The sequence below is a fragment of the Psittacula echo genome (assembly GCF_963264785.1).
Source record: "Psittacula echo genome assembly, chromosome: 5".
Classification (NCBI taxonomy): Eukaryota; Metazoa; Chordata; class Aves; order Psittaciformes; family Psittacidae; genus Psittacula; species Psittacula echo.
This window is the reverse complement of record NC_137739.1, coordinates 71818245-71833266: the sequence shown is the minus strand read 5'-3', so window position 1 is coordinate 71833266 and position 15022 is coordinate 71818245. Positions and strand designations below refer to the sequence as shown.

Here is a 15022-nt window from a genome sequence, read left to right as displayed (position 1 = left end):
GTGAGTAACAAAGCTTGGTGTATGGGTGGTACTGGTGTTACGGCCTCAATGCTGTTTTGAGTCTGGATCCTGGGGGTGTTCTAGTGACTTAGTTCTGTAGAGACTGAAGAGGTTGAAGGAGGGCTTACGTTAGGAATTCCTCCTTTTGGAGAAGGAAGTAGGGTAGCACACTCACTTGTGAACGTCTGTTTTCAGATGGTTATAGAATCATAGAATAGTTAGGGTTGGAAAGGACCTTAAGATCATCTAGTTCCAACCCCCCTGCCATGGACAGGGACACCTCACACTAAACCATGTCACCCAAGGCCTCATCCAACCTGGCCTTGAACACCGCCAAGGATGGAGCATTCACAACCTCCCTGGGCAACCCATTCCAGTGCCTCACCACCCTCTCAGTAAAGAATTTCTTCCTTAGATCCAATCTAAACTTCCCCTGTGTAAGTTTGAACCCGTTACCCCTTGTCCTGTCACTACAGTCCCTGATGAATAGCCCATCCCCAGCATCCTTGTAGGCCCCCTTCAGATACTGGAAGGCTGCTATGAGGTCTCCACACAGCCTTCTCTTCTCCAGGCTGAACAGCCCCAACTTTCTCAGCCTGTCTTCATACGGGAGGTGCTCCAGTCCCCTGATCATCCTCGTGGCCCTCCTCTGGACTTGTTCCAACAGTTCCATGTCCTTTTGATGTTGAGGACACCAGAACTGCACACAATACTCCAAGGGAGGTCTCATGAGAGCAGAGGGGCAGGATCACCTCCTTCGACCTGCTGGTCACGCTCCTTTTGATGCAGCCCAGGATACAGTTGGCTTTCTGGGCTGCGAGCGCACACTGAAGCTGGCTCAGGTTCATTTTCTCATTGACCAACACCACCAAGTCCTTCTCTGCAGGGCTGCTCTGAATCTCTTCTCTGCCCAACCTGTAGCTGTGCCTGGGATTGCTCTGACCCAGGTGTAGGACCTTGCACTTGGCATGGTTAAACTTCATCAGGTTGGCATCAGCCCACCTCACAAGCGTGTCAAGGTCCCTCTGGATGGCATCCCTTCCCTCCAGCGTTATCAACCGAACCACACAGCTTGGTGTCATCGCATATTATGGCATATTTCTATGTGCCCAGATGTGGCTGCAGTTGTTTGCTGTGTTGGTAAAGCTATCCCAAAGCATTTGCTATTTTGGTAGCTGCACCACAAAGTGTGAAGGCGGTAATGAAGGTGTAAAGAAGGGGCAGGAAGAGGAGCTGTGTGCTGCAAGGATGACTGAGGTTAGCTCTGGTACCTGGGCTTAGCAAGCCGCTTGTTGTGCATGCCAGCTCAGCATATGAGCATCCATCAGGCTGCACATGCATCATGGGTTGTGGTCCAGTACATGTGAGGAGCTCACAGGAGTTAATGCTGCCAGCACGAGGCTCCTCCATGTTGTGTGGCTATGGTATGTGGGCTCTGTGTGATGGTGTGAGGAAGCATGTGTGGTCAGGTGGGAGTTGCTGTCCGGGAGCTGCTCGATTGTCTGATCTTGGGCAGGCTCATGGAGGAGGTCTGCAGTCAGATATTTTCCTTTTAGCTTTCTAGGTCAGAGATTATTTTCTGTTTCAGGTGCGTTCCACGTATCCGGGAGTTGACCTCAGGTCTTGTGTTGGCTGCTGCTTAGCTGGTCACATTTATCTTTAAAGGAGATCACAGCAGCTCCAAAATCCAGACTTTTACCAGTGGTCTATTAATTTTAATTACTCATTTCATTGTATCTTCTTTATTGTTGTTGCTGTTGCTATCAGTTTAAGAGCAGAGAAACTCTTAAGACTGTCTGATTTCACCTCTTGCATAGATTTTACTATTGGTCCTGCATCCAGTGGGGAGCTGGTGTGCCAAAGTTTCAGCAGCTTTTGGCACGCTGAGGCTTCAGTCCTCATTTTGGAGCATTTTAGCTGTATTTTTTCATTTTCATGTGCTTACACAGGGCTGTGAGATCGTCTTAAGTATAGCTAGATCCTGTTTATTGAGTGCTCTTGAACTGTGGTATACTATGCGCAGGACTGCTTAGTTGGTGTAGAGGATTTAACTGGCCTTTAATCTTGGAGTCCGGAGGGGGGTGAGATTGTTTTATAACTGTCATAAATCTTGCTATTACTTTCAGAATTGCTTTGTTTCTGTTTTGTAAGACCATGCTACCCTTGGTAGAGGAATTCCATTTGCAGAGATGATGGAGAACAGGGTGTGTCACAGAGCCTGGAACAATTTTTGCTTGTGCCCTGTGTCAAAGGTGGATGCTGCTTTTGTTTCATCTCCTGGTCTCAGCCCAGCTCTTTGTGTCTTGACAAGCCTTTGCTTTTAAGCCTGAACAAGGAGTGCAGAATTTGCTTTGCTTCCCACCACAGACCATGTATGTCAGAAGAAGGGAGGAAAGATCCCCTTTGTGGATGCAAAAGTAGAAGTCTAATGTATGTATATGGAGACTGGCAGAGAAATACTAAGCACTGAATTATTTTGGAAAACTAAGTAAGGAAGGATTTTCTCATAAAATCTGAATTCTTGATGTCCCATAAATCAATGTGGGTGACTGTATATATTATAGATATTAAATATTTTTGAAAGAATCATTTCTTTAAAAAGCTGCGTCTCTCTCCAGAGAATTGAAATTTAGGCAAAAATGATGCATGAGATCACTGGAGTTGAAGTGGTTTTTTTTTAGGGGGAATGGAGACAGAAGGCTGTCTCCATTAAACACAGCTTCCTAAAGCGCGTGTAAGCAAGCAGCCCAAGCAAACACAAAAATTAATACGGAGTCAGAGCTACATATTTAATTTAAATTTTCCCTGTGAGATTGATTTTTTTAAATGATTTTTTTTTTTTAAAGCAGAAAATACAGTGTCCACAAAATCACCATCTTGATAGGATATTTCCAAACAGTTCCAGCTTCCCTATTTTGTGTTCCTTTGGTAGAGGTGTGTCACTTCTGGATTGTAGCTGGAGTGGTGTGAATAGGATGTTTTGTCATCCTTTCCCTGAAATTATTTGCTCTGTTCATCCTAACAAGTTCTTAATGGTTTAAAAAACAATTTCTGTGTTTCTGCACCACATTGTAGGCTAGGGAAATGTACAGGGATGGTGTGTGCTCTCTGTCACCCACCTCAGAATATTGTTTTCTCTCAGCTCATGTTAGTGAAGCTGCAGTTAGCATCCCCAGGAGTGAAGGTGGCTGCAGAAAGAGCTGCTATACCTTAACGAAGCGGGGTCAGTCAGACTTGGACACCTTCTTCCCCTACTTACAGCTATGCAGACACTTTGTGTCCATTTGTAGCATGGCTGTCTGGCTTCCTCCTTTAGATATATAGAGTTCAGCTATCTCTTTTGACTGTGTCTTAATGTTATTCCCTTGAAAGGACTGGTTGGTACACAGCAGGGTTTTACAGTCCGTGCACGAATATTGTTTGGATTAGTGGTGGACCATATACCGTTGCTGTGGGAGCTTATGCTTAAAAGTTTATTTGAATGGTGTGATATGTATTAGCACTGGAAAGGAATCAAAGTGTTGGCAGGATATGTTGTGTGTGTGTGCATATATATACACACACATACACATATATATATATGTGTGTATATATATATACACACACTATATATATGATACCAAAGAAAAAAGAGGGAGACATAAATACAGCAAAGTGTATTAAATTCTGGGCACTGCTGTGATGAAACTCCATGCTGCTGACATAGGAGACTTGCTTCTCTTTCTGCCAGACCAAGGGAAGGTGGCTGTACAAGAGCAGACGGGGTTTGAACAGTTGTGCTCAGTTGTTCTTCCAGAGAGCTCTATTTTCAAGATGTTTGTTCTGCACAGATTGTCAATACCCACAAGGTGTGAAGCTTTTCTTTGCTAATTTTAAGATTGCAGTTTGGGGATGCATGGGAGGTGCCTTGTGTGGGGTTTTTGTGGGGTTTTTTTGTGTGTGTGTGTTTGGCTTTGTTGTTGTTTTTGGGTTTTTTTGGGGTGAAATTTCTACGTGACAGCCTGACTCAAACACCAAGAATCCTTAGCTGTGATTTTTGCTAAAAACTGGCTAGTAAACAGAGGAAAAATGTCACAAACAAACAAACAACAACCACAACAAAAAACCAAAAAGAAAAAAGCCAACCAACCAAAGACCTTAATTGTGTAAAAATGTAACTAAAAATTAAAACATCTACTCACCAGAAAATACATATTTTCCTTCAAAGACAGGTTGGCTGACACCAGGATTGACTCTCTGATCCCTAAAGTTATGTTCTACATCTCTGTCTAATGTAAACTAAATGACAACAAGTCTTTAGGTAACAGCATGAACAGTTTCCTGTTTTCTATGGTTTAAGGCCAAAAGGTGATTTAAGAAAGAAATCAGCATTTACCCCAGCACTGGTGGTACTTTGAGAGACTGAAAGAATTTCAATGTGATGAGATATAATAGGGAGGAAATATCCATATAATTCACCAAACAGGTGTGCATGGATCTTTTTCAGAGAATTGCGTATGTTTAATGTTGCTCCCATTTCATTTATTTGACAAATTGGAACACTATTAACCTTTGGTTTGTTTTTTTCTTCTTTAATCTCTATTTTCTCTACGAGGTTGAGCTTATTCAGCCCTTCTAGTAAAAAGAAGGGATCAGGTTATGCTTTATGGAGCCCTGAATGTTGAACAATTAGAGCTATGGATGCTTGATTTTTTTTCTTTTTTTATCAACTGTTGGCCAGATTTGTCGTGCAAAATCCCAAGAAGAGTCTTTGCCTAGAAAAACAATCTTCTAATGATTCCTTTACTTTTTCAGGTGGATTTGGAGCCTGAAGGCAAAGTGTTTGTTGTCATAACTCTTACAGGCAGCTTCACAGAAGGTAAGGGAATTATTTTGGCTTGTTTCCATTAAGTGTTGAATCCTGGTGTTTATTCTTGCCATCAGTCACCAAGCAGTACAGAAGCGAATGGCATTCTTCACGCAGGCCATATGTTGTTGCATGCCGAAGACTTTCTGAGCATTAGGGAAAATCTGGAAGGGGCTCTTCTTAATGGCTCACCCTGTGTGTGCCCACTGCTCTGCTGTTGCTCTGATCTCAGACCCAGGGAGCTGATTCATGCTTGATCTGGTTTATTTATCTCAAGTTGTCCTTCAAACGGATTGTTTTGGTCACCTGTACTTTTTGCCTGGGTGCCCCTTGAAGGGCAAGCTACAGAGCATGTAGGGCATGTTTAAAATAGAACACATTCAAAACATCTGGATGATTTTTATCCCATAATGATTCTCATCTATTTCATGTTTACTTCTGTTTCCCAAATTCACTTTGCACAGGAAACTTAGGAGGTTTTTTAGTGTGGCAGCTGCTCTGGAAAAGTATCCAGGCACATTTTTTCTTCCGTAACTATATTTTATAGTGTGATGTTTTCAGTTTCCGTGTTGTTTATTGTGATACCAGCTATGAGCATGGATGTGACCTGTGCTGGAAGAACCCAGGAAATCTGGGATGGGGCACACAAAAGAACTATTTTCTTCAGACCTACAGCATGGTTCTTACTTGTGTCAGCCATGGCCTCAAACTGCATTCACTGAGAGCTGTTCTCTGTACAGACACCAAGAATCAAGGCAGGGTCGGCTCTGCTGTCACCTGCATCCTGGGGGAGCTGGGTTTTTAATATTTTCTGTTGTTCTGCCCATAAACTGATTTCTCAGCATGAAGGCTCTGCTGGGAGCTGCAGCATGGGGAGTCCACCCTGCCACGCTGTGTCTTGGACACAAGGAGGGTGTGAGCTGAAGGGATGCTTCCTTCAAGGGTTGTGAGGGAGCTCTGCTCCACTGCCTAGCAGTTCCCCTAGCTCATACCCTGTGCTAGGTGCCCAGGCCTGTCAATGCCTCTGCCTTTGTTTTTTCAAATACAGGTTTGAATTCTAGCTTGTGCTGTTGGGGAGCTGTCTCACTCTTGCTGAGCCAGCAGCCTGATGTGTGCTGGGGTAGCTGCTTGGTGGAGAGCTGCTGCAGCAGAGGAGCTGGTGAAACTTGGTTTTCTTTGGGTGGTTCACACTGCAGGAGTACTCTGCTCCTGGCAGGACGGCTGTGGCCTTTGAAAGCATTTGAGCCAACTACAGGAGTGATCAGCGGAGCCTCACCTGAGGGCACAGCAAGGGTTTACAGGGAGATGGTGTTCTCCACAGCAGCATCCCAAGCCCCATGGTGTGGAAATGGTGGCAGGTTTAAAGACATCCTTCTGTGTGCAGCTGAGGCTGCTCTTACTCTGAGGGACTATGGGGAAGGCGTAATCCCACTTGCAGAAGGTCTCTTAGGAAGGAGACATGAACAGAAGGCCTGATTTTGACTACTAGTGAGATATAGTTGTGGAGCAATGGGAAAGACGAGGAGTATCACACCCCAGCACTGCAGCAGGATGGAGAGGACCAGAATTACCTTTTCCAGTGAAGTTCACTTACCATGTAAAGCTGGACAGGCCACATGCTGTTAAGGCATGTTGCTAACAAGGTCTCAAAGATGAGAGATGGAGAACTGAAGTGTTTGTACAGCTACTGCTTCCTGAGGAAAATGAGAAATATTGGAAAATGTATACTTCTCTTTCCTTTGCCTTTATTGAGGATGTGTGGACTTACAGAACAGGAAGATCAAAGACAGCTCTTGGGTTGGTTTTGGTTTGGTTTTTTTTTTAACTAGTTAGTCCCATGTGTGCTTACAGTTAGTTTCCAAGAATAGACATAAGCCAGTTCAAGCCTGATTGCAGATACTGACTTCTCCCATCTGTTAGATAGTGAAGGCATCCATCAGGGAAGGGTTTCCTTCTGAAAAAAGGTGAGGTCTCTTCCATAACATCTTGTTTTATTAGACTTTTCTCCCTTTTTTGGTGGAAATATGGAGGCTCAGAATTGTATTTGAAATCTGAGGTTTTTTGGAAAGGAGCCTGAGAATAACTTGCAACTTGAAAGCACAAAAAGTGGCTTCCCACTTGTTTGCCCTAATCTGGAGGGTAGCTGCTACCACATCCTCTCTGCTTGTTATGGCTAACATGCAGAGGCCGCATAAAGGCTGTGTGTGTCTATGGGTACACAGAGAACCCAACGATTAGTTTGCATTAGACCCTATCAAAGTGGTATATAGACCCACGTGGAATTTCAATCAATATGATGTTTAGGATTTTTGGTATGAATGGTTGTGTGACTCTAGTTTGTTTCTTGCTCTGAAAAGGATCAAGCAATGGTCATGTGCTGAGAAAAAAGGCAACACAAGACTGGGATGTTATGCCCACCTGAGACTGTATTGTTTTGCTGTCTTAGAATGCTTACCCAAAGTAGACAGTCCTAGTGGTTTAGGCAGCTTGTCTGTTATTTGGCTTCGGGACTAGTGGGATTTTCTGTTGTTTTGTTTGGTTGGTTTTTTTTGATTAAAAGTTCTTCTGACCAAAAGTGTGATTTGGTTGCGCTTACCTATGGCAGGGATGAGGTAGAAGGGAGGCACTCCTCTGAGTGGCCCAGTGTGTCCAACAGAAGTATTCCTGTACTGTCAGGATGAGGGCAATATAGAAAATGCACAGCTGGAAGGGGGTTGTCTTTTGAAGGTTCCCATTTGGCTCTTCTGTCCATCAGTGTTAACCTGCTGTTTGAGGCAGGGAAATACATCTGTTTCACATGTTAAAAGTACATGTAACTTTTCAGGAAGAGAAAGGAATGGATCAATAGGAAGTGAGGAAGGTCTAGTGAAATTATCCCTGCCTGTCTTTATTTTCTCTGCTGGATGTATTTGTTGCTGTACTTAGCTGTATCTGATTATATTAACTCCCCTCATTCAGCTGGCGTTTCCTGTGTAAAGTGACCAGTGCAAAAGTAAAATGAAAATCCCCTTACCTTGGGAGGAGATTACCTCTGAGCGTGACTGTGTGATTTGGAATCAAGAGCCTTGCAATGAGTGTGGGTGAGCTACTCTTGTTGTTGGTGCTTCTGGACACCTGTGAGAAGTTAATAGAGACACCGAAGAGCAGGCAATCATGCATGGGTCAGGGTGTTTCACTGAGGCAAGGTCAGACTCGACACTGAGAGGCCCAATGTATGTGTCTGAAAGATGGCATGAACCTCTCTCCCTTGCAACACTGGAGTTCCAGAGCAAGCTGAACCCTATCTAGCTTTTCCTGAAAGGTGTGTTGCTGTGCCCTTGGTTTGCCACCTCTCTTGCTATTTGTTCTTTAATTTTGAGCAAAGCTAATGAAATTAATAAAAATTAATTGTTTGACTGAATCAATGACTGAAGCAAGCCTTGTAGAAATTAAAGTGCTTCTATTTTTAGTGCTTCAGACTCTTGCAATTAGCCTTTTTTCTTTATTTTTCTTTTACATTGTCATTCAAAGTGATAATTCTGGCTTGAAGTTCAATTTCGATTTCGTCATTGTGAGGTAAGTAATGGTTGTTTCTTTTCTTTCAGTGTCAGGAAAGACAAAGACAAATTTGAGTTCTGGGCAAGAAATAGAACAGTGAGAATATTGAAAAGCTAAGTGACTTGGTAGAGCAGATATAGTACCCATTACTAAATATTTAATGGCGGTAGGCTTTGCAGCAGCAAGGAAGCCTGCACCTGCCTCTAGAGCAGGAAATGCTGCTTTATTTTCCAACTGTCACATCATGTGTTTGGGATGATTTGCTCTCAAGCACGAAGGCTCAGTCTTTTACTACTGTTTTTCTTTGAACACATTTTTCTAACATTAAGTGGTGTATATCTAAAGAAATAGCAAGTCAGGCAGGCACCAGTAAAGGTTTTCAGCTTGAAAGTCTCAAATGGTATATAGGTGTTGTGCTGAGTAGGTCCTTACTCTGTACTGTAATGTAGCTCCTCAGCCCTGCAAAACTTATATTTACAGATACATTATTGGGCTCTTTCACAAGAGGGAGAAAAACTATGTTTACTGGTCCTCCGTAAACTGCAATAATGACTGTTTTCAGCCTAGTTTTTATAGTTAAGGGGATAATTATTGGAAACTAGGAATAAGGAACAAAAAATGTCCTGGTCTCATCCCCTGCCTAGTTTGGCCACTCTTCTGTTTTGGGTCACTAGCCCAAGCAAAGTTATAAGGCATGTAGTAGACACCATCCAGAGAACCTCCAGATCTAAATAGGCAATATCAGTGCAGGCTAGCGTAAAGAAGGGTTGTCTGTCTTTGGCTCCCAGTCTGAGAACATTGTGGTCTTCAGTGTCTAGCCCAAAGTCTAATGTGGCAGAGAGAAGCAAGAGACATGGAGGTTTTTTTTCCTATACCCTGTATTTTTTTCCAATGCCTACACTTTTTCCAGTGCTTTACACATGTGCATGTCACACGTGCATGCTGCAGGCAAGGGGTTTCCATATGCACCCCGTGTTGGTTCAACCCTGCATTTCCAGATGGAAATAGGTCAGAACAATGTTGAGTCCCGTGGAGGCGAAAGCGCAGCCTGGAGAAGACTGAGCCCTTGCAAAGACCAGGAATGTTGTCCCCAGATGTTGTGCATCTCTGGGTGGGAGGCGGGTGAACTTCAGTGGATCACCACCTTCACTGGAAGATGCCAGTTGAGTTGAAATCTAAAAAGCAGTTCCAGAAGCTGACCTTGAAGTCCTGAGTGGGTATTGCTCTCCTGGAGGTTAGACTCTGCAAACCTGCACCCCGACGGAGATACGTCAGCCAAGTCAGTAGGGCAAGAGCAGCTCTATCCTTGTCATGAAGCCTGCGTGAGCTAAGCACAAGGATGGGAAAGCTTCTCAGCAACACTGACGATCTCAGGAGAGAATTTCAAAATTGGGAAGACCATGAAGAACCTCTTGGAGATTCTTTTCACAGGGAGGAGTCTTTGGGCTCCTTTGAGCTATGAGTTGCCATTAGGAGAAGGGGCTGACTGCATCTTCCCGGGTGTCACTCGCCTTTCACTTGCTATATTCAAGCTGACAGTGGCATGAGAAGGGGTCACTGCAATGACAGTGCAGTCTTGGAAGATAGACAAAGTGAATGAACTTGGGGGTAATGAATATAATAAATAATAATTGCTGTTTAGGGTGGGAGGATAGTGCTTTTTATATTTCTTAAAAGTGAAGCCTTCTAAAGTTACACGGTGCATTTCACATTCAAGTATTGCAGAGAGAACCCAAGTGGTTTTGCACCCTGACACTTTTATATCTCACATTTGCCTCCATTAAAAAAAAAAAGAAAACAAAACCAAGTTTGATAAACTCTGGATTTTTACAGGGGGAGGAAAAAAAAAGGATTTCAATGGGGAAAACAAAGAAAGAAACAAAACTTGTTTATTCCTGATTGCTGAAAGATCTAGGCCGTGGAAAATGGTTTGCTCCATGTTATGGAGGGACTCTAATGCAGAGCCAGGAGGTGAACAGTACCTCAGCCTATTGCATATCCACAAGACCACCTTTTTTTCTTGGAAAATGATCTGTTTGAGCTCCACAGCTCTTGCATTATGTCTCATGCTGAGAGATTTTTGGCAGTAATTCGTGGCTTGCCAAGATCTGCTAACTGCTTAGGTATCCAGACACTGTAAAAATGCAACTGACAGCAATATCAGGGTTAACTCTGCTTCCCCAATGGGCTTTGTTTTGTCTGGCCTCTGAAACCTAGATATAAATATGCAAGCTTGCAATCTGCTCTGGGATTTCAGTGTTCCTGGCTGTAATGAGGAACAGAGATTTTTGCTTTATTTTAATGTGATTCCTGGAAGAAGTGATGGTGGTTCCCAGAGGAGCTTAAACCTGTCTACTTGGCCTTGGACAACAGTGCCATGCTTGTGCTGCAGTGAAGCAGGATGGCAAATGTGTGCTGGAAGGAGCAGAATGCTGCTACAGTTTTCAATGCTGGAAGCCACTGAAAACTGAGACTGTGATCCTGTGGCCAGGGATGATGACAGCAGCCCTATCCCTGAGGGATGCTGTTTCATGGCTATCTCTCTCTGCACGCATTGTGGTCAAGGGCACTTGGATGATGCCCTGAACTGAGATGAAGGGGGGGTGCCCCATGTACCAGCGCAGCTCACTGCTGCACCTAAATTTCCCTAGACCTTAATTTGCAAGGTACCTGACTGATGAAATAAATGAATGGCTGTCCAAAAGCCCCAGTAGTTTGCCCAGGGTCACCCTGTACATCTATAGCAGAAACTGCAGCTCTGTCAGCTCTGGCTGCTGGAATAGACTCCTGTTTAGGTGGTACCACGACAGGCAAGGGTTTTCCTTGTAGGGTATCTGGCAGCTCAGTTAGTCATCCCTGTCACATGTCTGCTGCATGGCACAGTGCTGGGCTTGCTGTGTGAGTAGATCTGTTGGGCCTGTTGGTAGGGATGTGTAACAGGATCCTGTTGTGCCACAGTGCTTAATCACCTCAGTTTACCTGGAGGGTAGTTATGCATTGTTAGTGCTTGCAGGGCAAGGGGCAAGGTTCCTTTTGGCCCTGCAGACACAAGGGGGACCAGCAGCATCAGCCTGCTGCGTGCTGTGGATGTTATGGCAGTCGACTCCCACACCTCACTGGAGCAGGGCACTAACACTAACAGCCAAGCCGAATGGGGTTCTCAGCATTAGGCAAGATGGCATGAAGCTGTAGGAAGCAGAGCTTGTCTTCTAGTGGTTCTTTGAGAGGCAAATACTCATGCTTGCAATTTATATGCCCCTGTTTTTGGTTGTTCTCGAGTGTGCCCAGCATTTCCTGCTCTTCAATGCCAGCTGGTTTTTGTTTTTCTGGAGTGCTTCCAGAAATTGCTCAGTTGCTTTCCAGAATGAGAAGCTGAATAAAAATACAGCTTTGAGTGAAGAGATCCTGATGTTGTTTTGCCAGGGCAACCTCCAGCTTGGTGAGTAAAGGGTGGGGGGGATGAGAGCTTCCACTGTCCCTGTCTGCCTTCTGCTGTCTTTGGGAAAATCTACCTACTTGTTATCTTCTGGGATAAACCGTATGAGATCTGCGTGGCTTTGAGGGCTGGGCTGTGGACATCACCTGCACTGAGCAGGTTCCCACCTCAGTGGCTGTTGAACCTGGCAATGCTGACACTGCTGGTAGTTGCAGATACAGGAATGAGGCTGTTAGGTAATTGAAGGGTAAGTCTGTGTGTCTTAAAAGGATGCTCTTGGATTTCTCTTAGGCTGGCCTTGTGTGGGGCCAGTTCTGCACTGGCTGGACTGGGGAACTGAGCAAATCTGGAGCAGGGGTGTGGGCTGGTTTTGGGCCAGATCCATCCTCTGGGTGAGCTCAGTGCTGGCTTGGGGTGCTGCAGCCAGGCAAGAGGGGAACCGGTGGTGGTGATGCAGAGGAGGGAGGAAGGCAGGAAGTCTGGCTGAGCGGGTGTCCCGCTCTCTATGCCCTGCCTTTGTTATGGGACAAAGACAGTGAATGGTGGAAACACTGGGAAAAACTTCTTGGAGAAGAAATAGAGCCATAAGGGTCTGGAAGAAGGATATAGAAGAAATATAAGGAGCTATAGAGGAAAGTAGGAGACTCGTCTGGGGAGTGGTGAGGGGTCGGTATGGGCAGGTACTGTAAGGAAGAAGCTAAAAGAAGCTCAAAAGGTGGAGGAAGGGCAAGACTGGACAAATGGAGCTCCTCTAGCAGCATGGGACAAGGAAAGGTTGCAGCAGAATGCTGTGACCAGCAAAGCCTGTTTCTTGCTAGAACCTGGAACCAAGTTTTTAGTCCCAGAATCTCAGCTCTTTTCTGCCGTCTAGCTGTCAAACTTGTTGAGCAAGTGTGTCTGCCTGTCGCTAGTACGGCAGAGCATAGTCCTTTTCTGCGAAGCGCTTCCGTTAGTGCTGTCCTCTCTCCCTGAAGCTGTGTGCCTGGGACCATAGCCATGCTTGTAAACCACAACCATGGAGGGGGAAGTCTGCTCTAGTTCCAGTGAATGAACTTCTTTCCAATGATAGTTTATTTTGTTTAGAAAGCTTAGGACATTGTCTTAAAACCAGAAACCTTTTCATTTGAAGGTTATCACTAATGTTAGAAAATCAAACTCTCAAAAGTCAGGAAATGCTAAATTTTTGTCTAAAATTTGTCCTTCCTCTACATTCACGATACAGAAGTGCAGATCACACTTGCAGAACAGAAATAACAAAGGCAGAAAGATGTTTCCTCTCCAGCCTGCCCAGCTTGGAGTGCTTAAGTAGTGGGTGAGGAATCTGGGGGCTCAGTCTGGTCCCATGCATTTTTTTTACCTGCATTGACTCTGGTCATGTATTTCACTTGTGAATCTGAGCTAAGGCAAGAAAAGCAAGTCTTTCAGAGGGCTCCAGTGTTGCATCCATAAGGGCTGATGATGACTTGCACACAAGGGCCATCACACACCTTAGCTGTAGAGGTACCCTGTGTCCCATGTGGTGGGCACGCAGGGCTGAATCCAGCAGCAGATGTGGCTTTGGGCTGTGCTGTGAGGAGGGGCGCGAAGCCTGGATGCTAAGGACACGAACCTTACAAAAGGCACTACGAAGTCTGGCTGATTTTTTTCCCTCTGGTTTGATTTCATGTCACACATCATGCCATTGCAGCTATTTGTGGGGTGCATGGAAAACCAGATTTGGGAACTGATCTGACTGGAAAATGTGTGGAGGGGGTGCTGGAAGGAAGGCAGGGTGCTGTATGGGGGGAGGACTGCTTAAATCTGTGAGCTGTTGAGAGCTTCAGACCACAGGATGGCTTTCCTCTACTGTTCCTTGAGCCTAAACAAATTCCCTCCCTGTGTGTTCCTTCCCCATTGAGGGACTGGGAAAATGATGAAAAGTGCAGATTTTAGGTGTCTCTCACAAGCTGTTGGAGAAAGACTTTCCTCCTCCTCACCCACCTCTGCTTGTTCATTAATTGATGGGGGAGCCTGCAAGGAGGCATAATACATGCTTATTACTCCTGCTGTTGTGGAAAGGGCCAGCCATTTGCAAGAATAAAATGAGTTGATGGTGCTGGTGGCTGTTATGGAGCTGGTGAAACCAGTGGGGTCCTTCCCTCTCTCTACATGTAAAGAGATTCTAAGCCAAGGTAAGCAACACCCTTTGCATGTGGCACCCAGTGTTTTTAAAGCTTTGGGATGTCTGCTTTTGAAATCTCAGAAATGCAGAAATATGTATTGCAGGGTGAAATCCTCATTGGGGAGGAGATGGGGAAGAAAGATAGATCAGGTTTAGCTGTGTTAGTTGCATGGGATGCTGTTGCGGACAGCTCAGACGTATTTTCTGAACATGCCATTCCTCTGGCCTGCAGTCCTTGGGAAATCCCTCTGTGAAATAGTAATAATAATCTGCTGGCACTAGAAGGGGTGCAGTGTGTGGCAGAGCAGCAATGGTCTGTGCCATCTGCCAAAGTGTGTTAGGACAGGCTGTGCAGTGAAGCCAAGTGAGATTGCTAGCCTGAGTGCTTGAGAAGTGAGCATTGCCTTGCTGTATTACCACTGTAATAAGGTAGCGACTGTCTGGATGAAAAGTGGTGCTGCTTTTTGGCAGATATCTTCATAATAGCAATATGCTTGGGATACAAGAGGCTGAATTTATTTTTCTTGACAGATGCTTTGCCGCAGCAGTGTCTTACTCAGCCCATGGTGTGTGGGAATATGAGTGGGAGAGCGACATGGTAAACAACTTGCTTTTTAAGGCTGTTGCAATTAGAGAACTTATTACCAAGCTGCCACATGGAAATCGCAAGAGTGCTGAGGATGGGCTGTGTAATCAGAGCTGAGTATGTGGCTGGACCACTTGGGTTGGTGCAACTGTTGGGTGACCCATCAACCAGGAGAATCCAGGTGTTGCAGGGTTGTGATTCAGGGGCTGGTCATTTTCCCAGGTGAGCCCAAGGCCAGTGCACCTCGAGGGACTGCAGGAGGGCTGAGGTGTTGCACACCACCAGTCGAGGCCCCTACAGCAGAAAAAGGGGAGTGTTTAACTTGTCCTACTTAATTAGCTCTCACAGTTAATTTGTTCCTGATTAGATCCCACTTGTGCTTTGTGTTACAGTTTGCTTTCCTACCAGGAGATGCAGTGCCTCTGGTGAGGAAAGCTTGACGTTTTGTCCTAGGGA

The 15022-nt window shown here is 45.0% G+C and overlaps 1 protein-coding gene across 1 annotated transcript in view; it reads left to right on the top strand.

The window, feature by feature from the left end:
- PRKCH (protein kinase C eta) overlaps positions 1-15022 on the top strand; it is a gene marked incomplete at both ends in the record, with an annotated part of 118390 nt that overhangs the window by 26339 nt on the left and 77029 nt on the right. The window contains one exon of the mRNA XM_080619506.1: positions 4795-4858. Coding sequence (XP_080475632.1) covers positions 4795-4858 — 64 coding nt within the window. The remainder of the gene's footprint in view (positions 1-4794; positions 4859-15022) is intronic.